The 24,921-nt window shown below is 37.6% G+C and overlaps 1 protein-coding gene across 1 annotated transcript; it reads left to right on the top strand.

Moving 5' to 3' along the window:
- The first annotated feature begins 513 nt into the window (after positions 1-513).
- Positions 514-24,921, top strand: LOC127672470 (vomeronasal type-2 receptor 116-like). The gene is made up of 7 exons (XM_052167617.1): positions 514-555; positions 799-965; positions 5,566-5,851; positions 6,180-6,980; positions 7,668-7,895; positions 8,948-9,071; positions 23,993-24,921. Exons 1-7 carry the CDS (start codon positions 514-516, stop codon positions 24,919-24,921), a joined length of 2,577 nt encoding a protein of 858 aa, XP_052023577.1.

Genomic DNA, 24,921 nt, shown 5'->3' with positions numbered 1-24,921 from the left:
TATTATAATCTACACATTGATACTCAGTTGTTGATTTGGAATTCATGAATTCAATATGTGCAATTATGGATTGATTCATGGAATTTTTGGGAATCAAGGAAGACAGTGGAGGAATACTTGTTTTTCAAACAGGCGTAATTGATAGGGAATGTGTTTTAAGACTCCTCCACTAGATGACAAGTTAGATTGGCCTAGGCAATAATCCGATTTAGAGAGCAGGGTGGTCTACTTAGTTTAACTGCAGAATTTCTGGTTCTTATGTTGTGTGCTGGTTTTCCATCTCAAAGTCTATGACTCCCACTTCCTGAAGAAGTTTGCACAATCCCAAGTCAGTCACAGGTGAATATCAAAATTAGCCTCTCTCTTTTAGGCAAGTCTAAACCCAATTAACTGTTGCATGTAATGATTATGGTACTGAATTTTGGACATGTATCCTCAAGAGGAGTTGTCCCTGGGGTCTTGCTGTCTATCCTCTTAGATAAAATCCACAAATGTAATAGATAAAATCCAAAAATGTGTTTTGAAACGTGTTTATACCTGAATGTAGTTTCTCAGGTGAGAAGTCTGAGTGAAGAACATTTTGAGAGTTCTCTAGAGAGTAGGAGAGTATTGCCTAAAAATAAGTGATTAAAGTGATGACTTCACTCACCAACAATATTACAAACACCTGAGCTGAGAACCACAGGAGCTGTGTATATAACTGATGGCCACCTGCAGATCTACGTAGGCACACTTACTCTCTTCTAGACAGTCTATTTTATGATGTTCTCACGGGTATTTATCCTCTGGATCCTACAGACTCTTGGAGTTTTGTGCAACTTTAAGAAGGATGAGTGCATTTTTGAAGAAGAAGTCAAACGACACAGTGAAGGAAATGTGATGATTGCTGCATTTGTTCCTTTTCTTGGTCATATTTTCCAAAGCAAAGTGAATGATTATATTCCTCCAGAAAATCCAGAGACACAGTAAGTGTTTTTTAAACCATCACTCATTTTATGAATTCAGTTTTTAATTGTCCTCCATTAACTTTGTATGTACAGAAATGTAACTTTTATATTCTATTAAGGTGAGATCTCTACTGGAAACATAACTATTTTATGGTTTGTATTCCTCTTTACTCATTTTCTCTCTCAAAGAAAGAAAACCAGTTGGATCTAATTAATGTTCTTTATATATTTGGTACTCTGAGCCTCTCTACCTGGCTTTCTCTAGACTTCAGCTGCTAGTGTGGAAATACATCATGGTTTTCTCTCCATAACGGATGTTGCATAAGAAAAATGGACACATTGCTCTGGAAAATTTTTTAAGTATTGTTCTCCCATGAGAAATAAAAACAATGATTTTAGTATCTAAATACAGGATAGCCTCTGATAGCTGCTGTTGCTTTCAGATCCTGATTAAGATGAATTGGATAATTTGGTATTTAGACTTCTTTTTCAAAGTGCTCTCAGATAGCTCACATTTTTTTACAAATTTTATATACTACATTAATTTTGCCTCATTCCACATTAGATGCCTTTTTCCAAGTATCTAAACACTGCTACAGGTTCGTATGGTATGAAAGACACGTGAGGTTGATGGTTGAAATTGAAGGTTCTTTCTTAATTCAACACCTATAGGATTAGAGAGCAGTGGCAGAATAATTGACAGAATTACCTGGACTCTGTTGGAGAAAAACAGTTATGTAATAATCTTTTCAGAGGAGGTAAATTTTATTTCATGCAGTCAGTTCTATACCTATGTAAACTATGTACTGAGAACTGAGATAGAAATTACTGAAATAAGAATACCAATTTGAATCTCCCTTTATTACTAGTTTAAATGATGGCTACTTTTGAATTTCCATCAAATATTAATGGTTTAAAAAGACATTAATTTGTCTACTATATATCGCTTCTCGGCCTTTTGGCTAAGATCAAGTGTAATTTCTCTACTACAATACCTTCCTTTAAAAGCAGAGTTGCTAAAGTAGTCTATATGGTATGAGTTTTTTCTTTTGTTTTCTTTTTATTTTTTATTCATATTACCCCTCAATCACAGTCCCATCCCTCTTTTCTCCCCAGGGCAACCCTTACAAGTCCTTCCCACATTGACCACTGCTGTTCTTCCCAGAGAGGAGGAGCTCCCTTCAGATACCACCACAGCATCAGGCATCTAGTCCAATGGCAGGAAACAGAAACTGAGTCAGTTCCTCTCTAATTGTTAGGTCACTCACACGAATCCCGAGCTGCACATTTACTTTAAACGTATAAGTGGGTCTAGGACTAGCAGCAATGTGCTTCCTGGTTTGTTGCCCAGGGTCTGTTAGCCCCTGTGGTCCCAGGTTATTTTACTCTTGGGTCCTCTTGTGCTACTCTTGTCCCCTCCAACTTGTTCCCTGTGGTGGATTTCTAATGGAAATCATATAATTCAGGAAATATTAAAAGATCTACAGCAGTTATTTCCGTTCTTCTTTGTTTTCCATTGATGTATATGTGTATCTTTTACCATTATTGCTCTGTTCAAAGTCTTAGAAATATTCAGTTCTTAAGAGTTTTAGCTTTGCTTTTACCTTATGATTGGGAAGTTTGAAAACATTTGTTTAAAACATGATGGTTGTTTTAGCATTTATTTCCTACACGCTAAGACCTTTAGATTATTCTATTTTGGATTGGCTTTTCTAATAGCTTAGTGTAAAATCTCTATTAATTGAAAAATCTTATTATTGATCTACTGTCTAAAAATGATAAATCAAAAGGTTTGCTATCATTCTCTTATGCTCTGAAGATAGTTTGCTTTGGAGCGGAGAAAATTTTTTCAAAGTTAAACCTTTGACACTTCGAGCTAATTTGTGGGATATTTAAGTCCTTTTCGGTAAGCACTTGCCTAGACTGATGTCTTGAGACGTCTCTGTTAAGTGTTTCTTTGGCAATTTCAGAGTCACATATTCTATGTTAAAGTCTTTTAACTATTTTTATTGGTTCCTATACAATTTGAAGTATTGTGGTTTGACTCTTAGCAGATCTATTTTTTGAAGAGGTTTCTGTCCTCACCTGACTTTAAAGACTTGGTGGTTCTCTTCTTTTTCATATTTATTGGACACGGTTGTCCTTGAATGTACAGTAATGATTTTCACACTCAAATATACTAAATATTGTGATGTTACAAATAATCTTTATACATATTCTGCGTTGAACCAAATTTTTAAAGTAACATAAATTCCATAGGCATCTTAAACTCATACAAAAGAAAAGAACGCTGATTCACAGCACATCTCATGTCAGTTTAAGTGCTAATTTGGTGAGTACCTGACAATGAACAGATATTTATCATGAGAAAAAGATATTTATATGTGTGTTTGTACATGAATGCGTTTGGAGGTATTAATATATTTGTTCATAGGATCGATAAATCAAGAGAAATTGATATTCTCTTCAGCATATAAACCACATATGGGCAGATATACTACAACCCCTTATGTTAATTTGTAGTATCAGAAGCCACTATTGATCATCATGCTCAATGGATTTGCATATAATCACAGACCTCAGTTCCCATCATCTTATTAAGCTCTCTTCAATGGCATTTCAATGAAGATTCCCAAAATCTTGCTGTGATTGAAATGAAATGTATATGGGCTACATTCCTAACTCAGTATTTCACTATGAGATCCTAAACCTTAAGAAATTTTTCAATCCTTGTTTTCAGCTTTTTAAGTTCTTACTGTCACTCACAAATGAAACAACATATTGTAATTATTATTTTATCGGTTTCTATTTCCATATTTTTCACTATGAATGGGTAACTTAACATAGGTATCCTTAGTAAACATAGTTTTACCTTTGGGAGAATATAAAACAGGCACATATAGGACAAAGAAGCCCTGAGGTACACGGAAAATTTTATCTCCATTAGAAGTATATAGGCTGTAGTTTATCAGACATAAATAGTAGAAAATGAGATGCAACAGCACTTAACATATAGATTCTTGATGGCAAAAGTCTTCCCTTACACTCCTTTTTATCTTCTGAAAGCCTGTTGGTATATGTGAATAAGAAGTGCTATCTTCCTTAATAACATCTCATTTTTGAGACATATGACTAGGAAAATGTTTAGTTTCTTGACAAGCCATTAGTTACCATATAAAAACTTACAAAATCAACAAAACAAAATAAAACATTAAAATTGCAAATTAACATCTTAGTAGGATGAAATGTATTTCTTTTTCTAATGTAAAGGTGGTTTGGGATTCCATTGCACTTAGTGGGAGCATGAAATAAAATGGTGAGCCCTCCATTTTAGGCTGTGCTACATGGTCACAGGAAGCATGTGTGTATTGGAGTCAGAGGGTACATGACCTTTTTCTATCATTATGTAAAATTGCCACCAAGTCCCATGGTGACTTCTGTGTTGAGTATTTCCAAGTGAAGCATACAAGTAAAAGAGTTTTATGTGACCTCAGCCCATAGAAAGAAGACATATTTTTCATCAAGAAATTCCAATCTCATGTGCAAGCTGATATGTTTGGGATAGTAAAGTATTGTGATAGAGAAAAAGGAAACATAAATGAAAAATAGACAAACTGATCTTACACAGAACAGCAAAACACCAGAGGATTCAAGTCATGACTGTAGGCTGTAAATCCGCATAAGCTCCCTCTGTTATCATGTTCTCAATTATATGAGTCTGCAAAAGGAGAAGATGGCAGTGAGATTGAGGAAAATTTGTTCAGAGTAATCTGCTATCATTGGATATTACAAATTCACCAGAATCAGATCCAAATATTGATTTGGGAATTGTTGATATATACATGAAGTAAAAGACATAGGGAGATATTACCAGAAGCAGCATTGTGTGTTAATCAGAGAAAAACTGACAGAAGTAAGTTTTTCCACCTGAGTGCTTTTGATAGGAACACGTGGTAGGTCACTGTGGTTTTAGAGTACAATGTATGAAGGTTTTGGTGAATCCCAAATTCAGATTCTTTCAAACTTCAGAGAAGAGATGGATGAAAATAAGGTATGTGAGGTGTTTCTAAAATTGATGCCAAGAAACTTAAATGACTTTGACCATAGATCCATAGATACTATCCAGCTAACCATAACATCATCTGCATATGTTGTTATTGTTCATAATGGCACTGAATCTTCACCTCTTATGATGTGAAATCAGATGAAATGGTAAATAACATGGAAAATATGAGTCGTGATTCACTTTGGGATGTAGGCTGTGGTATCTTCTAGAAACAAACAGAAAATCATCTGTTTGTTTCTAGAAGATACCATTTGCTCATTATTTCTTTTCAGCTGAAAATTCTAGTGGGAACAGAATATGAATCTATTCATGAAGATTCCACAGATGCTAATGATCCAATAAATAGGTACTCTTCAGAATTATAAATTTACTAAAATTTGCTAAATTAACGATCTTTTGCTAATACCTGGGCCATTTTAATTTTAACCACTATTGTGAAGACATTATTTATTTTAAAAAGATGACATTGAAATTTTAAAAATCATTGCATCAAACTGATAGTCAGTATGGTATGGTTCATTGTTATACATGTTGAACAATTGTTTTCTTTAGGCTCAGTTTCAAAAACTACCAGTATATGTTGGCCTTCATATTTGCCATTGAGGAGATAAATAGGAACCCACATCTTTTACCCAACACATCTCTAGGATTTGAACTTTATATTGTCCAAAGAAGGAATATTATGATGCAAGCTTTGACTTGGCTCACAGGAGTGGGAATAAACATTCCAAATTATACCTGTCAAAGGAAAAACAAGATTGTTGCCGTACTAACAGGAACATCCTGGACAGCATCAGCGAATATTGGGAGACTACTGGGTCTCTACAAATATCCACAGGTAAGAAACACAGCTCTGACAAAAAGTAGAAACCCATATTAAACTTTTGATATTAAAGATGTTTTCAGTGGAAGGGAAAGAGACTATCATAAATCAGAGAGAAATGAGGCATTTGTTTATGTAGCTGTTGTTTAGGATAACAAGGAAAAGTTTGGAAGCTACAACGTATTAAAATGTTGTGTCTTGTAAAGATTACTCAATAATTCTCATAGGGGATGTTACAAGAATTTAGTCACCAAAACACCATTTAGTCCCTACCATTGCCATGTATTTTATTAAGTCAATGATTGTTCCCATATTAATCTATTCATTCCTTTTTCTGATTCAGCTTAGTTTTGGGCCTTTTCAGACAATCCTGTGTGACAGAAGCCAGTTCTCCTCTCTTTACCAGACAGCCACAAAGGACACATTACTCTCACTTGCCATTGCATCTTTGATGCTTCATTTCAGTTGGACCTGGGTTGGACTCATCCTCACAGATAACAGTAAAGGAACGCAGATTCTCACACACTTCAGAAGAGAAATGGACAGGACTGGAGTGTGTGTAGCTTTTGTAAAAATGATGCCAGAAATCTTGACATCCTTTAACATGAGATCTGAAGAGGCTCTGAAGATAATCATTAAATCAACTGCAAACGTTGTTGTTGTTTATGATGACACTGAATCTTCTTATATTAAAATTCTTAGTCAGTTAATGTTATTACCATGGAAAGTATGGGTCATGTATTCTCAATGGGATATAGGCCTGGTAGATGATTTTTTTCTGTTTGATTATTTGCATGGATCCCTCTTCTTTGAACAACATCATGACAAGATACATGATTTTCAAAAGTTTGTAGAAAACTATAACCCTTCCAAATACCCAGATGACGGTTTTCTTGCTCGTGTTTGGTATGTACATTTCAATTGCTCTATTTCTGTTCCTGACTGTAAAATATTGGGTAACTGTCGACACAATTTTTCCTTGGAATATTTGCCTGCAAATCTTGGGTTCATGGAAATGACTGAGGGGAGTTACAATGTGTACAATTCTGTGTATGCTGTGGCTCACAGTCTCCATGATATGACCCTGCAACAAATACAACTTTATTCTCATCAAATCTCCGAGAAGAATGTATACCCATGGGAGGTAATTTCTCTTGCTCTGCATTTTAACTATACTGCTATGCTATATGGAATCTCAGTAAATCACTCAATATACTATAGAACATTCTAGATTTTACAGAAAGTGAAATGACAGTTTATATGCAATTTCTTTTCTAAATTTATTGCATAAACCTATTGTCCATGCTTAATGGATGTGCTATAGTCCATGATTAATGGAAGAAAATATTAAGAAAATATTAAGAAATTATTGCATGAATGTCAAAAAGCTATTGTGTAACAAATAATCACATAATTTTCTCTTGGTAAAATAATTGATTTCAAACCCACTTATACCTATGAATATTTCTGAAAAAATGAAGTTAAAGATTCTTAATTGTCAAATGTTAATAGACCTTTAATATTCAGTTACTGAAGTGATGCCTATATTAACTAGACAGAGACAGAGAGAGACAGAGACAGAGAGGGGGAGAGGAAAATGAGGGAGGGAGAGGGAGAGAGGGGGGATGGAGAGAGAGATTTGATGCTGACAGGCAGGTTTGAAACATTATGATACTGCCATTTGGGGGGCATTTATAGAAATAATAAGTAATAGCTTCCTTTAGCTTACATGTCTAATGAGGTATTAATGTGAGTGAGAAAATTTTCTATATTGATTTTATTGATCATTTATTGGGAATAATTGTACTATAATGTTTTGTATCTCTTTTAGCTCAACACTTTTCTCCAGAATGTCAATTTTAAAAGTGGTGATGGAAGCCAAGTCATTTTGGATTCACAAAGGAAAATAGACGCAGAATATGATATTTTTAATTTTGCTAATTTTCCAAATGGCTTCAGACAAAAGATGAAAGTTGGAGTCTTTTCTCCCAAGGCTCCACAGTGGCAACAACTGTCTTTGTCTGATGACATGATACAGTGGGCTATAGGATTTACAGAGGTATGTTGGATCTTATATCATTGCAGTGACTTCACCATAAATAAACATTTGTGAATATAATGAATTCTAGTTCCCTACACAGGGTCCATTAATACAAACAACAATAAGAAACCTGTCAATGTAAAGTTTTTGTTGCCTCAATCTGAACAATCACTTTTTTCATACATTTCTCCATGGTTAATATATATGGTATCTGTTTATTACTAGCAAAAGGATTAATATGATTCCCAGAGTAGAAAATATCAATACATTTTCATTTGACCTTTAGTGTTCTTGCCCTGGGCAATGGACAGCAGAATTGAGATGCATGTGCACATGTTATCTGCATGTGTTCCTACTGAAAACACCTACTGTAAACAATTGATCAGAAAAACAGTTTACTTGTGCCTCATGCCATGGAACAAGAGTATGAAGATTTAAGTGTTCATGGATACAGGTGCCTAAGAAACTAATTCACATTCCTTTTTCTGTCCGTTAGAAAAGAGGTTGAAGTGTATAGTGGTGTTTGTAACCCTTACTGCTTTACACTCTTTCCATGCCAACAACCCATAAAATGGAACTGTCTACTTTTAGAGCAAATTTTCCCTCTTCAAGAAACATCTTGTAGAGTCTTTTTCACCTGAATGTCCAAAGAATTGTTTGTATTGTAAATCTGAACATTAAAAGGTTATATTCAAACATATGTTAACTACCACTATTATGAAAACTCTTCTCTGGCCCATGATTACAAAGCACACAGTTGCCATTCTGTGTTCAATGGAAATGAATGCCATTCTAGATGTGCTTCCAGATATGGACTCAGGTGACCTAATGGCCCCTTAATTACCCTACCTCTTACATTTCCACAATTGTTCAGAGATTTGTTGTCTCTGGATGATGGTTTAAACACATTGAATTTTGGAGAGAATACCAGCTCAAAGGAGTAGTGAATATTGGCAATCTGAAGTTATATATATGAAAATATGCTATCTAGTTATTAATTATTAATTATATTTCTAGTGTTTTAAAACTGTGCACAACTGAATAATTTCTCTGGGGCATTTGATTCTCAGATTCCTCATTCTTTGTGCAGTGAGAGCTGTGTCCCTGGATTCAGAAAATCCCCCCAGGAGGGTAAGGCTGCCTGTTGTTATAAATGTTCGCCTTGTGCAGAAAATGAGGTTTCCAATGAAACAGGTGAATATCACTGTCATATTTACCACCTATCCATAGTGTTCTGTGATGTATATGGACATGGAAACCTTGATGAAGCAACAGGAGTTATAAGTCTTGTTCACCTTTTATTTAGCTGTAATAATAATTAAATTTATTATGTCATCATTTTATTTTTTATATATTTTTATTTGATATATTCTTTATTTACATTTCAAATGATTTCCCCTTTCCTGGATACCCCCTCGCCGAAAGTCCCATAACCATTCTTCCCTCCCCCTGTTCCCCCAATCAACCCCTTCCTGCTTCGCTGTCCTAGTATTTCCCTACACTGCTGCACTGAGCCTTTCCAGAACTGGGGACCACTCTTTCCTTCTTCTTGGGCATCATTTGATATGTGAATGGTTTTTTGAGTATTCCTAGCTTCTGGGCTAATATCCACTTATCAGTTAGTGCATAGCATTTGTGTTCTTTTGTGATTGGGTCATCACACTCAGGATAACATTCTCCAATTCCACACACTTGCCTAAGAATTTCATTAATTCATTGTTTTTAATAGCTGAGTTTGATTCTATTGTGCAAATATACCACATTTTCTGTATCCATTCCTCCGTTGAGGGACATCTGGGTTCTTTCCAGCTTCTGGCTATTATAAATAGGGCTACTATGAACATAGTGGAGCATGTGTGCTGAGTGCATGCTGGGGAATCCTCTGGGTAGGATACTCTGGTCAAAGTTCTCACTTCCAGGAGCTCAGAATGTGGCTGTGTTTAGAATTAAGGTCTTTAGGAAGTTAAAACATATTAAACTACTTGGGTCCAACATATTAAACTACTGTATTTTCTCTTTAAAAAAATTCTTGCCAACCGAATCCAAGAACACATCAAAAAGATCATTCACCATGATCAAGTAGGCTTCATCCCAGGGATGCAGGGATGGTTCAATATATGGAAATCCTTCAATGTAATCCACTCCATAAACAAACTCAAAGAAAAAAACTACATGGCCATTTCCTTAGATAGTGAAAAAGCATTTGACAAAATTCAGCATCCTTTCATGTTAAAGTTCTTGGAAAGAACAGGCATTCAAGGCCCATACCTAAACATAATAAAAAAAATATATGGCAAACCAATAGCCAACATCAAACTAAATGGAGAGAAACTAAGCAATCTCACTAAAATCAGGGACTATTTTAGACAAGGCTGCCCTCACTCTCCATATCTTTTCAATATAGTACTTGAAGGTCTAGCCAGAGCAATTAGACAACAAAACGAAATCAAAGGGATACAAATTGGAAAAAAAAGAAGTCAAACTATCACCATTTGCAGATGATATGATAGTATACGTAAGAGACACAAAAAACTCCATGAGAGAACTCCTACTGCTGATAAACAACTTTAGCAATGTGGTTGGATATAAAATTAACTCAAGCAAATCAGTAGCCTTCCTATACTCAAAGAACAAATAAGTTGGAAAAGAAATTAGGAATATGACACCCTTCACAATAGCCACAAACAATATAAAGTATCTAGGTGTAACTCTAACCAAATGAGTGAAGGATCTGTATGACAGGAACTTCAAGTCTTTGAAGAAAGAAGTCGAAGAAGACCTCAGAAGATGGAAAATCTTCCATGCTCTTGGATTGGCAGGATTAATATAGTAAAAATGGCCATCTGGCCAAAAGCAATCTACAGATTCAATGAAATCCCCATCAAAACCCCAACTCAATTCTTCATAGACTAACAAAGAGCAATTCTCAAATTCATCTGGAATAACAAAAAACACAGGATAGCTAAAACTATCCTCAACAGTAATAGAACTTCTGGGGGAATCAGTATCCCCAACCTCAAGCAGTACTACAGAGCAATTGTGTTACAAACTGCATGGTATTGGTACAGTGACAGACAAGTAGAGCGATAGAATAGAATTGAAGGCCCGAAAATGAACCCACAGAATTATGGTCACTTGATCTTTGACAAAGGAGCTACAACCACCAGTGGAATAAAGATAGTCTTTTCAACAAATGATGCTGGTTCAACTGGAGGTCAGCATGCAAAAGAATGCAAATTGATCCATTCTTATCTCCTTGTACTAAGCTCAAGTCCAAGTGGATCAAGAACCTCCACATAAAACCAGACACACTGGAACTAATAGAAAAGAAACTGGGGAAGACCCTTGAGGACATGGGCACAGGGGAAACTTTCCTGAACAGAACACCAATAGCTTATGCTCTAAGATCAAGACTTGACAAATGGGACCTCATAAAACTACAAAATTTCTGTAAGGCAAAGGATATTGTCAAAAGGACAAAACAGCAACCAACAAATTGGGAAAAGATCTTTACCAACACTACATCCAACACAGGGCTAATATCCAAGATATACAAAGAATTCAAGGAGGTAGACTCCAGAGAGCCAAGTATCCCCCTTAAAAATGGGGTACAGAGCTAAACAAAGAATTTTCACCAGAGGAATATCAAATGGCTGAGAAGCACCTAACGAAATGTTCAACATCCTTAGTCATCATGGAAATGCAAATCAAAACAACCCTGAGATTTCACCTCACACCAGTCAGAATGGCTAAGATCAAAAACTCAGGAGAAAACGGGTACTGGTGAGGATTGTAAAAAGAGAAACAGTCCTGCACTGCTGGTGGGGTTGCAAGCTGGTTCAGCCTCTCTGGAAAGTTCCTCAGTCTGGCAGGTCCTCAGAAAACTGGGCATGATACTACCAGAGGACACTGTTATGCCACTCCTGGGCATATACCCAGAGGATCCCCAGCAAGGAATAAGGATATATGCCCCACTATGTTCATAGCAGCCCTATTTATAATAGCCAGAAGCTGTAAAGAACCCAGATGTCCCTCAACAGAGGAATGGATACAGAAAATGTGGTTTATATACACAATGGAGTATATTCAGCCATTAGAAACAATGAATTCATGAAATTGGTAGACAATGGATGGAACTGGAGAACATCATCCTAAGTGAGGTAACCCAGTAACAAAAGAACACTCATGGTTTGCACTGACTGATAAAAGGATATTAGCCTAGACGCCAGGAATACCCAAGACACAATTCACATATCAAATGATGCCCAAGAAGAAGGAAGGAGTGGCCCCTGGTCCTGGAAAGGCTCAGTGCAGTAGTGTAGGGGAATACCAGGACAGGGAAGTGGGATGGGGTGTGTTGGGGAACAGGGGGAGGGAAGATGGCTTATGGGATTTTGGGAGAGGGGGGTGATCCAGGAAAGGGAACATCACTTGAAATGTAAATAAAGAATATATAGAATTTTTTAAAAAGTACCGTTTGTTGAAGATGATTTCTTTTTTCAATTATATTGTTTTGGATTCTTTGTCAAACATCAAGTATCCATAGTATGCATTCATTTCTTGATCTTTTATTTGATTTCACTGAGCAACCTGCCTCTTTCTATGCTAGTTGTATTAATTTTTTATCACTCTCAATTTGTAGAGCTGCTTGTATCAGGGATATAGATTCCTCCAGAAGTGCATTAACTGTTTAGAATTGTATTAGCTACACTGAATTTTATTTGTTAGTTTGTTTTTCTATATGAAGTTGGGAATTGCTCTTTCAAAGTATGTAAAAGTGTGTTTGTAATTTTTTGAAATTGCATTGAAACTGTAAATAGCTTTTGGTAACATGGCCATGTTAACTATGTTAATAATACTGCTCCATGATCATGGGAGATCTGTTCATCTTCTGATGTCTTCTTCAACTTCTTTTTTTTAAGAGCTAGAAAAGGTTAGTTTATTTAGCAGTACGCCTCCGAGATGACAATTAGATCTGACAAACAAAAGTTACAATTCCCAATGCTACACAGAAATGTTCCCTTGATAAGGAATGAGAGCTATACTTATCTGTGAGTATAAGGATACATTTTGGAATATAGTTAGGAATTATGCTCAAGTACTAAATTGGCAGTAATAGTTTCTGTTCTAAGGTCCATAATTTCTTTTTTTTTATTCGATATAATTTATTTACATTTCAAATGATTTCCCCTTTTCTAGCCCCCCACTCCCCGAAAGTCCCGTAAGCCCCCTTCTCTTCCCCTGTCCTCCCACCCACCCCTTCCCACTTCCCCGTTCTAGTTTTGTCGAATACTGCTTCACTGAGTCTTTCCAGAATCAGGGGCCACTCCTCCTTTCTTCTTGTATCTCATTTGATGTGTGGATTATGTTTTGGGTATTCCAGTTTTCTAGGTTAATATCCACTTATTAGTGAGTGCATACCATGATTCACCTTTTGAGTCTGGGTTACCTCACTTAGTATGATGTTCTCTAGCTCCATCCATTTGCCTAAGAATTTCATGAATTCATTGTTTCTAATGGCTGAATAGTACTCCATTGTGTAGATAGACCACATTTTTTGCATCCACTCTTCTGTTGAGGGATACCTGGGTACTTTCCAACATCTGGCAATTATAAATAGGGCTGCTATGAACATAGTAGAGCATGTATCCTTATTGCATGGTGGGGAATCCACTGGGTATATGCCCAGGAGTGGTATAGCAGGATCTTCTGGAAGTGAGGTGCCCAGTTTTCGGAGGAACCGCCAGATTGCTTTCCAGAGTGGTTGTACCAATTTGCAACCCCACCAGCAGTGGAGGAGTGTTCCTCTTTCTCCACACCCTCTCCAACACCTGCTGTCTCCTGAATTTTTAATCTTAGCCATTGTGACTGGTGTAAGATGAAATCTCAGGGTTGTTTTGATTTGCATTTCCCTAATGACTAATGAAGTTGAGCATTTTTTAAGATGCTTCTCCGCCATCCGAAGTTCTTCAGGTGAGAATTCTTTGTTTAACTCTGTACCCCATTTTTTAATAGGGTTGTTTGGTTTTCTGGAGTCTAACTTCTTGAGTTCTTTATATATATTGGATATTAGCCCTCTATCTGATGTAGGATTGGTGAAGATCTTTTCCCAATGTGTTGGTTGCCGATTTGTCCTCTTGATGTTGTCCTTTGCCTTACAGAAACTTTGTAATTTTATGAGGTCCCATTTGTCAATTCTTGCTCTTAGAGCATACACTCTTGGTGTTCTGTTCAGAAACTTTCTCCCTGTACCGATGTCCTCAAGGGTCTTCCCCAGTTTCTTTTCTATTAGCTTCAGAGTGTCTGGCTTTATGTGGAGGTCCTTGATCCATTTGGATTTGAGCTTAGTACAAGGAGACAAGAATGGATCAATTCGCATTCTTCTGCATGCTGCCCTCCAGTTGAATCAGCACCATTTGTTGAAAAGGCTATCTTTTTTCCATTGGATGTTTTTAGCCGCTTTGTCGAGGCTCAAGTGGCCATAGGTGTGTGGGTTCATTTCTGGATCTTCAATCCTGTTCCATTGATCCTCCTGCCTGTCACTGTACCAATACCATGCAGCTTTTAACACTATTGCTCTGTAGTATTGCTTGAGGTCAGGGATACTGATTCCCCCAGATTTTCTTTTGTTGCTGAGAATAGTTTTAGCTATCCTGGGTTTTTTGTTGTTCCAGATGAATTTGATAATTGCTCTTTCTAACTCTGTGAAGAATTGAGTTGGGATTTTGATGGGTATTGCATTGAATCTGTATATTGCTTTTGGCAAAATGGCCATTTTAACTATATTGATTCTACCAATCCATGAGCATGGGAGGTTTTCCCATTTTTTGAGGTCTTCTTCCATTTCCTTCTTCAGAGTCTTGAAGTTCTTGTCATACAGATCTTTCACATGTTTGGTAAGAGTCACCCCAAGATACTTTATACTGTTTGTGGCTATTGTGAAGGGGGTCATTTCCCTAATTTCTTTCTCAGCCTGCTTATCCTTTGAGTATAGGAAGGACACTGATTTGCTGGAGTTGATTTTATAACCTGCCACTTTGCTGAAGTTGTTTATCAGCTGTAGGAGCTCTCTAGTGGAGTTTTTTGGGTCACTTGGGTAGACTATCATGTCGTCTGCAAATAATGATAGTTTGACTTCTTCCTTTCCAATTTGTATCCCTTTGACCTCCTTATGTTGTCGAATTGTCCGAGCTAGTATCTCAAGTACAATATTGAAAAGATAAGGAAAAAGGGGGCAGCCTTGTCTGGTCCCTGATTTCAGTGGGATTGCTTCAAGTTTCTCTCCATTTAGTTTGATGCTGGCTACCGGTTTGCTGTATATTGCTTTTACTATGTTTAGGTATGGGCCTTGAATTCGTGTTCTCTCCAAGACTTTAAGCATGAAAGGATGCTGAATTTTGTCAAATGCTTTTTCAGCATCCAATGAAATGACCATGTGGTTTTGTTCTTTGAGTTTGTTTATGTAGTGGATTGCATTGATGGATTTCCGTATATTGAACCAAACCTGCATTCCCGGGATAAAGCCTACTTGATCATGGTGGATGATCGTTTTGATGTGTTCTTGGATTCGGTTGGCAAGAATTTTATTGAGTATTTTTGCATCGATGTTCATAAAGGAAATTGGTCTGAAGTTCTCTTTCTTTGTTGGATCTTTGTGTGGCTTTGGTATCAGCGTAATTGTGGCTTCCTAGAAGGAATTGGGTAATGTTCCTTCTGTTTCTATTTTGTGGAATAGTTTGAAGAGTATTGGTGTTAACTCTTCTTTGAAGGTCTGATAGAATTCTGCACTGAAGCCATCTGGTCCTGTGCTTTTTTTGGTTGGAAGACTTTCTATGACTCCTTCTATTTCTTTAGGCATTATGGGACTGTTTAGATGGTCTAGTTGGTCCTGATTTAATTTTGGTATTTGGTATCTGTCAAGGAAATTGTCCATTTCCTCCAGATTCTCCAGTTGTGTTGAATACAGTCCCTTGTAGTAGGATCTGATGATTTTTTGGATTTCCTCTGTTTCCGTTGTTATATCTCCCTTTTCATTTCTAAGTTTGTTAATTTGGATACTTTCTCTGTGCCCTTTGGTCAGTCTGGCTAAGGGTTTATCTATCTTGTTGATTTTCTCAAAGAACCAGCTCCTAGTTTTGTTGATTTTTTGTATGGTTCTCTTTGTTTCTACTTGATTGATTTCGGCCCTGAGCTTGATGATTTCCTGCCTTCTACTCCTCCTGGGTGAAATAGCTTCTTTTTGTTCCAGGACTTTCAGGTGTGTCATTAAGCTGCTAATGTATGCTCTCTCCATTTTCTTTTTGGAGGCACTCAGGGCTATGAGTTTTCCTCTTAGCACTGCTTTCATTGTGTCCCATAGGTTTGGGTATGTTGTGTTTTCATTTTCATTGTGTTCTAAAAAGTCTTTAATTTCTTTCTTTATTTCTTCCTTGACCAAGGTATCATTGAGTAGAATATTGTTCAGTTTCCACGTGTATGTGGGTTTTGGGTTGTTTTTGTTGCTATTGAAGATCACTTTTACTCCATAGTGATCTGATAGGAGGCATGGGATTAGTTCGATCTTCTTATATTTGTTGAGGTCTGCCTTGTGTCCAATTATATGGTCGATTTTGGAGAAGGTACTATGAGGTGCTGAGAAAAAGGTATATTCTTTTGCTTTAGGGTGAAATGTTCTATAAATATCAGTCAAATCCAATTGGTCTAAATCTTCAATTAGTTTTACTGTGTCCCTGTTTAGTTTCTGTTTTCCCGATCGGTCCATTGAGGAAAGTGGAGTGTTGAAGTCCCCCACAATTATTGTGTTAGGTGCAATGTGTGCTTTGAGCTTTAGTAAAGTTTCTTTTACGAATGAGGGTGCCCTTGCATTTGGCGCATAGATGTTCAGAATTGAAAGTTCTTCTTGGTGGATTTTTCCTTTGACCAGCAAGAAATGTCCTTCTCTGTCTCTTTTGATGACTTTAGGTTGAAAGTCAATTTTATCTGATATTAGAATGGCTACACCTGCTCGTTTCCTGTGACCATTGGCTTGTAAGATTGTCTTCCAGCCTTTTACTCTAAGGTAGTTTTTATCTTTGACACTGAGGTGTGTCTCCTGTATACAGCAAATTGTAGGGTCCTGTTTCCTTATCCAGTCTGTTAGTCTATGTCTTTTTATTGGGGAATTGAGACCATTGATGTTAAGAGATATTAGGGAATAGTGATTATTACTTCCTGTCATTTTTGATGTTCTTTTTATATTTGAGTGGTTATCTTCTTTTGGGTTTGATGAAGGAAGGTAACTATCTTGCTTTTTCCAGGGTGTAGTTTCCCTCCTTGTATTGGAGTTTTCCTCCTATTATTCTTTGCAGAGCTGGGTTTGTGGAAAGATATTGTGTAAATTTGGTATTGTCATGGAATATCTTGGTTTCTCCATCTATGGTGAATGAGAGTTTTGCTGGGTATAGTAGTCTTGGCTGACATATGTGTTCTCTTAGAGTCTGCATGAGATCTGCCCAGGATCTTCTAGCTTTCATGGTCTCTGGTGAGAAGTCTGGTGTGATTCTGATAGGTCTTCCTTTATATGTTACTTGGCCTTTCTCTCTTACTGCCTTTAATATTCTTTCTTTGTTTAGTGCATTTGGGGTTTTGATTATTATGTGACGAGAGGTATTTCTGCTCAGGTCCAGTCTGTTTGGAGTTCTGTAGGCTTCTTGTATATTCATAGGCATCTCTCTCTTTAAGTTAGGAAAGTTTTCTTCCATAATTTTGTTGAAGATATTTGCTGGCCCCTTCTGTTGTAAATCTTCACTCTCAACTATACCTATAATCCTTAGGTTTGGTCTTCTCTTTGTATCCTGGATTTCCTGGATGTTCTGGGATACAAGCTTTTTGCATTTTGCATTTTCTTTGACAGTTGAGTCAATGGTTTCTATGGTATCTTCGGCATCTGAGATTCTTTCTTCCATCTCTTGTATTCTGTTGTTTATATTTGCATCTATGGCCCCTGATTTCTTCTCAAGGTTTTCTATCTCCAAAGTTGTTTCCCTTTGTGATTTCTTAGTTGTTTCTACTTCTGTTTTTAGGTCCAGGATGGTTTTGCTCAGTTCCATCATTTGTTTGTCTGTGTTTTCCTGTATTTCTTTAAGAGATTTTTGTGTTTCCTCTTTCATGACTTCTGCCTGTTGACTCAAGTTCTCCTGCATTTCTTTAAGTTTTTTTTTGCCTTTCTTCTTTATTGGCTTCTATCTCTTGGGCCTTATTCTCCTGCATTTCTTTAAGTGTTTTTTGTGTTTCCATTAAACGGGTTTCTAGCTTACTCATGTTCCCCTGTATTGCTTTAAGAGATTCATTCACGTCCTTTTTGTGTTCTTCTAGCAGCATCATGAACAGTGATTTTAAATCCAAATCTTGTTTCTCTGGTGTGTTGGCATAACCAGGACTTGCTGATGTTGGAGAGTTTAGTTCAGATGCTGCCATATTGCCTAGATTTCTGTTAGTAGCGTTCCTGCGTTTGTCCTTTGCCATCTTGTTCTCTGGAGCTAATTGGTCTTGACTCCGGCTGGTGTTTCAGCCTCCTGAGAGGCTCTAGGGCTATTTCTGCAACACTGGAGGGCAGGGTTTCCCCTGTTGCAGATTGCTGATGTGCTTTCCTCCTCTTGGGTGCCCTTGCAGCCTTAGTGTTCTTTGCCCCAGATTGTGTCTGTGAGCCAGGAGGTGCCCGTTTGCTTCTTCAGGGAGTGCTGAGGCTGTATGCTGCATGGACCTTTTCTGCGTGCTGATCTCTCTGCTGGGCAGCAGAACTCCCAACCGGGTTGGTGCACACAAGGCTAGCCTAGCTGTTCAGGCCCTGAGTCTAGGCAAAAGCCTGGTAGGCCAATGTCGGAGCAAAGTTCCCCTCAGCTGTGGGTGTTAATTGGGTGTGTCAGGTGGCTAGGATGGTGGCCTGCGCGAGTTCCCTGAGAGTGCTGGGAGAGTCTGCTGGGCTAACAACCTCCTGACTGGGTCAGCACACAGATGGCCCACCGAGCAGCCCAGGGCCTGGGGGCAGTCCAGGGCCTCACCATCTGAGACCCCTGCTATGTCCGCCTTGGGCTATGCCTGTTAGCTGGTTTGGTTTTGACTGCTAGTCTCTCTGGCTTCCTGTAGGCAAAATGGCAGCAGTGCACGCCGGCCTGGGCAAACAAGCTCCTGGCTGGGTCGGCACACAGATGGCCCACCGAGCAGCCCAGGGCCTGGGGGCAGTCCAGGGCCTGACCGTCTGAGACCCCTGCTATGTCCGCCTCGGGCTATGCCTGTTAGCCAGTTTGGTTTTGCCTGCTAGGTCTCCCTGGCTTCCCTTAGGCAAAATGGCGGTGGTGTGCGCTCCGGCCCGGGAGGAAAAAAAACCTCCTGGCCGGGTTTGCACCCCGGTGGCCCCCCATCAGCCCAGGGCCTGGGTGCAGGCCAACGCCCGTCGGGCTTAGACCCCCGTGATGTTGGTCTCGGGTTATATTTGCGTACCTCAGTCTGATTTCTCTGGCGACCGAGAACCAATATGGAGCCCTCGTAACTGACTGGTGGGAGGCAGAGTTCTGATGTCCTTCTTCAACTTCTTTTTGCAAGGACTTCATGTTATTGATATATAGTTAGTTAATTGTAGTTACAAGTGGAAATTTATATTATTTGCAGCTCCTGTGAAGTGTGTTGTTTTTCTAATTTCTATGTCAACCTGGTGATCTTTGAAATAAAGGAGGGCTACTGTTTTCTTTAATTTAATTTTCTATTCAGCCACTTTTCTGAAGTAGTTTATAAACTGTAAGATTTCTCTTGTATAGTTTTTTTAGGGCTTATGTATATTATCATATCATCTGTGAATAGGAATATCATTACTTCTCCTTTTCCAATTTTTTTTCAGATTAAGGATATTTATTGAGCCAAGTTTCTTTTTTCAAAGAATTCACAGTCTAGTGGTTTTTTTCTGAACATTGATAAGCAGAATTTATCTCAGTCATCAAATACTGATCACAGCAGAAACCATCCTCTCCAAATTTCTTTTTTTTTTTTCATTATTTTTTTTCTATATTCTTTGTTTACATTCCGAATGCTTTCTCTTTCATGGTTCCCCAACATCGGTCTCATAAGCCGTCTTCCTTCTGCCCATTTCCAAATCACACACCTCCCATTTCCCTGTTCTGTTACTGCCCTACAATGCTGGATCAACTCTTTTCAGAACAAGGGCCCTCTCTTTCCTTCTTCTTGAGTATCATTTGATATGTTAATTGTGTCTTGAGAATTCAGAGCTTCTGGGATAATTAATATCCACTTATCAGAGATTGCATTCCATGTGGTATACACTGATCTTATATCATGCCAGCATCTCCCAGATGATGTCTACTTTATAATGGTGCTTGATGTATTTGTTGAGTTCTTGGATTGTATTGCAAGTATTGTAATGAAGCTTGGGGAGCTGGGGAGTGGGGGTGGGGTGTATGTTTGTGTGTGTGTGTTGATGATCATAAGTTATTTTGGTTTGGGATTCTTCTTCTTTGTTGAGACTTTGTATGGGTTAGTTTTCAAGGTGACTGTAACTTTATAGAATTATGTACTGATCCTTAAATTGATATTTTGTGAATAGATTGAACTGTTTTTGTTTATATTTTGTGGAATTGGTTTTAGCTTTTCTTTGAATTCTACCTTAAAACCACCTTGCCCCATACCTTTTTAGGTTGGAGGATTTAATTACTGCTTCTATTTCTTTGCTGTTTATAGGGCAGTTCAGATAGTTTAGCTGAGTTTGATTTAACTTTGGTAAGTGGTATCTTCTAAAAACTCATCCACTGCACTTATATTTTGTAGTGTGGATTAAAGTCTTTTGAAGTAGGACCTTTGAATTTCCCTCAATTTCTGTTCTTATGACGTTCCTTTTCATTTCAGATTTCATTAAATTGGATACTGTCTCTGTGCCTTTTAGATAATATGGCTGAGGTAATTCTTTCTTGGAGATTTTTGCAAGAACCAGCATTGATTTTCTTCATTCTTTGTATTGATACTTTTGATTCTAATTGAATAATATCAAACCCTAAGTTTAACTATTTAGTTTTTAGGTGTGCAGTTAGGTTGCTACTATGAGATCGCACCAATTTCTTTATTGGGATTTATTGATCTGAATTTTCCACTTACTACTCCTTTTATTGTGTCCCATAAGTTTGTATATATTGTGCCTTCATTTTCAATGGGTTCTAGAAAGTCTTTGATGTCTTTCATTATTCCTTCACTGAAAAAGTGATCACATGGAAGAGACTTGCCCAGTTTCCATGAGTGTTTGAGCTTTCTGTTGGTTCTATTTTTGTTGAAGTCCAACCTTATTCCATGGTGATCTGATAATATGAATGGTGTTCTCTCAAACTTTTTGTACCCTTAGTGGCTTCCCATTTGCACAATTCTATCCTCAAGTTTTTGACAAGGTTCTGTGAGGTTCTGAGAAGAAGGTATATTCTTCTCTTTTGGGGAGGAATGTTTGTAAATGCTATATACCTATATGCTAAGGCAGTGTTTATTTTTGCTGCCAACTTCTCTTTTTGTATTAAGAAAAATGATGGGGCCTTTTTACATTTTCAATCTGTTGATGACTGTGTTTTATTGATGAATTATGTTCACTGATATTGAAATAATTACCAATTATTCTTCGCGACATTTTGATTATGGTGGTTGTAGTCTCTGTGTGCATGATGTTCTATTGATTTCATTGTGCAATGATTAAGTTCTAGTATTTTGGGAGCTGTAGTTTTCTTGTTTTAGACTTTTTCAAGTATCCTCTGCAGGGATAGATTAATAGAAAACTACTGTTTAAATTTTGTTTTGGCATGGAATATCTTGCTTTCTCCATCAAAGATCATCAAAGAAAAGCAGTGATCAAAGGTTTTTTGGGTATATTATTCTGGGCAGGCATCTGTGATCTTTCTCCGTGATTTTCTGACTTTTGGATTCTCTGTTGGGTAGTCAGTTATAACTCTGATAGACCAACATTTATTTTTTTACTTGGCATTTTTCCAGTGTAATTTTTAATGTTCATAATGTGTTTATCTCTGAAAGTTCAGATTGTTATGGGGCAGGAGGGCTTTCATTTCTGGTCCAATATATTTGATGTCTGTAAGCTTCGTGAACTTTAGCGTTCATCTCTTTTTTTCTTTACTGACAATTTTCTTCTATGATTTTACAGAAGATATTTTACAGCTCTATGAATTGGGACAGTTCACTCTCTTTTATTTGTATTATATTTACATTTTATCTATTCTTAGTGTCCCAGATTTCCTGGGTGTTTCTATTAAAAACCTTTACATTTGTCATTTGCTATGACTTATGTATCAATTTCTTCTGTGATATCTTCTAATCCTCCTGCAATTCTCTATTCCATCTCCATTCTGTTGGCAATGCCTTCCAGACAGTTCCTGTTCTTTTTCCTAATTTTTCTATCTCCAGGATTGCCTCTATGTGTCTTTTCTTTATTGTTTCTATTTTTGTCTTAGACAGTTTTATTCATTTCCTTCAAATGTTTTATTATATTTTCCTATGTTTCTTTAAGGTTATATTTGTTTCTTCTTTAAGGACTTCCACATATAAGATTCTGTTTTACTGTGTTCATTTATTGAATTTACTTATGTCCTCTCTAAAGGTCTCTATCATCTACATGAGATGATACTTTAGGTCTTAATCTTGCTCTTCAAGCATGTTAAGATATCCAGGACTTCCTTTAATAGAAGAGCTGGTTGAAAATGATGCCATATTGCACTGGGCTCTGTTGTTTGATTTCTTCCACTGCCCTTAGGCATGTGGTTATCTCAAGAGTTGGCTGGCCTAATAGTCCTGTGATTAGAAAGCTTCTGAAAATGGTAGTACTGGATAGTTGCAGAACACCCTAAGGGTAGATAAAACTTTGGGATACGGTGTGGGGTGCAGAAACTTGCTTGCAGGTGGAGTTTGGGCTGGAAGGTGGACTGCCCTGCGTGTCTCAGGTTTGAGATGGACTTCTGGGGAGTACAGCACTGAAGATATTAGAGTGGTGTGTTAATTATTAAAGGTGGGATGTGGACTGAAAGGATGATGAAGCTCAGATAGGACAGGGCAGAGTTCACAGATGCTAGACTGGCTGGGGCCCTAGCAGGATGTGGGATGGGGCTCAGGATTATGACCTGGATATCCTGCTTTGGAGCTGCCCACCCAGGAGGCAGGCAGAGCTGTGAGGGGAAAGCAGGTGTCTATTCTCAATTTCAGTTATGCAATAGAGACCTTAAATTCTTAAATATTTAGTGGACTACAAAATACATTACTTAAATCTCTATAATATTTTAGCATGCTTTACATACCACACACTTTTTGATAAGTATGGCCTGGTATCATGGATGAAAAGAATTCATAATCAGCTAGAAAATACAGAAAGAAAATATATGTCAAACTGATGTAAAAGACTGCCTTGAGATTGAGAGAGGGGCTTGAAAGCGCATATCCAAAGACTACTCCATAACAAACTAAGTTTAAAATGTACTGGTATGTAGATGTAAAATATATCTGTGGTCGCTACAATTTTATAAACATTTCACAATCAAATTTTGTAAACTTACTAAGGGCCAAATAAGAACAATTTAGAATTGGCCTTCAGAGAATAATGACACCAGAAATCCATTGAGCTTCATGATAATAAGCAATTTTGGGAGCAATAACTAAGAACAATATTACAAGAAAGTAATTTAAAAATATATTCTCCTTTTTGTCTTGAACTCACATAAACAATTTTAACTCGAAGTTTTTCAAAAACAAAAGGGTAGCCAAGGACCATGTTAACTTTCGGATCTGAATTTTAAAATGTAGGACTATATACATAAACAATATTATCACTTAAATGCAAGAATATTTTTGTACAGATATGATGAAATAAATCATTTCCTTGATGTCTGTTTAGAGGCAATGTGAAGTATTGACTTGTAAGGATTGACTACAGAATATTTGGCATTTACACTATTGAGCACTAATTTACTTGAGCCTGAAACAACAAAAAAAGAGATGTAGGTACACCACATGCCAGAAACACAAAGATAAGAACTCACTTAGGATAAAACGTATCACCTAAGCGTAGACTCACGAACATTTTCATTGCTAAACAGATGTGGATAACTGTGTGAAATGTCCAGAGAGTCACTATGCAAACAGACAGCAGAACCACTGCCTCCAGAAAGCTGAGACATTTCTGGGTTATGAAGACCCCTTGGGGATGGTGCTCACATGCTTGTCTCTGAGCTTCACTGTAATCACAGCTGGTGTCCTTGGAGTTTTTGTAAAGTATCATAACACTCCCATTGTCAAGGCCAATAATCGGGCTCTAACTTATATCTTGCTCATCACTCTGATCTGCTGCTTTCTCTGTCCCTTGCTCTTCATTGGATATCCCAACACAGCCACATGTATCCTACAGCAGAGCATATATGGAGGCCTGTTCACAGTGGCACTCTCCACAGTCTTGGCTAAAACTCTTACTGTGGTTCTTGCCTTCAAGATCACATTTCCAGGGAGAGTGCTGAGATGGTTTATGTTGTCAAGGGCCCCTAACTTCATCATCCCCATGTGTATCCTCATCCATCTTGTGCTCTGTGGAATTTGGCTAAGCACTTCTCCTCCCTTTGTAGATTCAGATCCACAATCGGAACATGGACACATCATCATTGTGTGCAACAAGGGCTCGGCTATTGCCTTCTACTGTGTCCTGGGATACCTCTGCTGCTTGGCACTTGGGAGCTACACTATGGCCTACTTGTCCATGAACTTGCCTGATACATTCAATGAAGCCAAGTTCTTGACATTCAGCATGTTGGTGTTCTTCTGTGTGTGGGTCACATTCTTCCCTGTCTACCATAGCACCAAGGGAAAGATCATGGTGGCCATGGAAATCTTCACCATTTTAGCTTCCAGTTTAGGGCTCCTTAGCTGCATCTTTGCCCCAAAGTGCTATATTATTTTGTTCAGAGCAGATAGGAACTCACTTCACTGCATCAGGGACAAAGCACATTCTAGAGGAAAATTTCATCTTGCAGGTTAG

Source organism: Apodemus sylvaticus, chromosome 22 (genome assembly GCF_947179515.1).
Source record: "Apodemus sylvaticus chromosome 22, mApoSyl1.1, whole genome shotgun sequence".
In the NCBI taxonomy this organism is placed as follows: Eukaryota; Metazoa; Chordata; class Mammalia; order Rodentia; family Muridae; genus Apodemus; species Apodemus sylvaticus.
The sequence above is the reverse complement of the archived record's forward strand: the minus strand, read 5'-3'. Positions and strand labels throughout refer to the sequence as shown.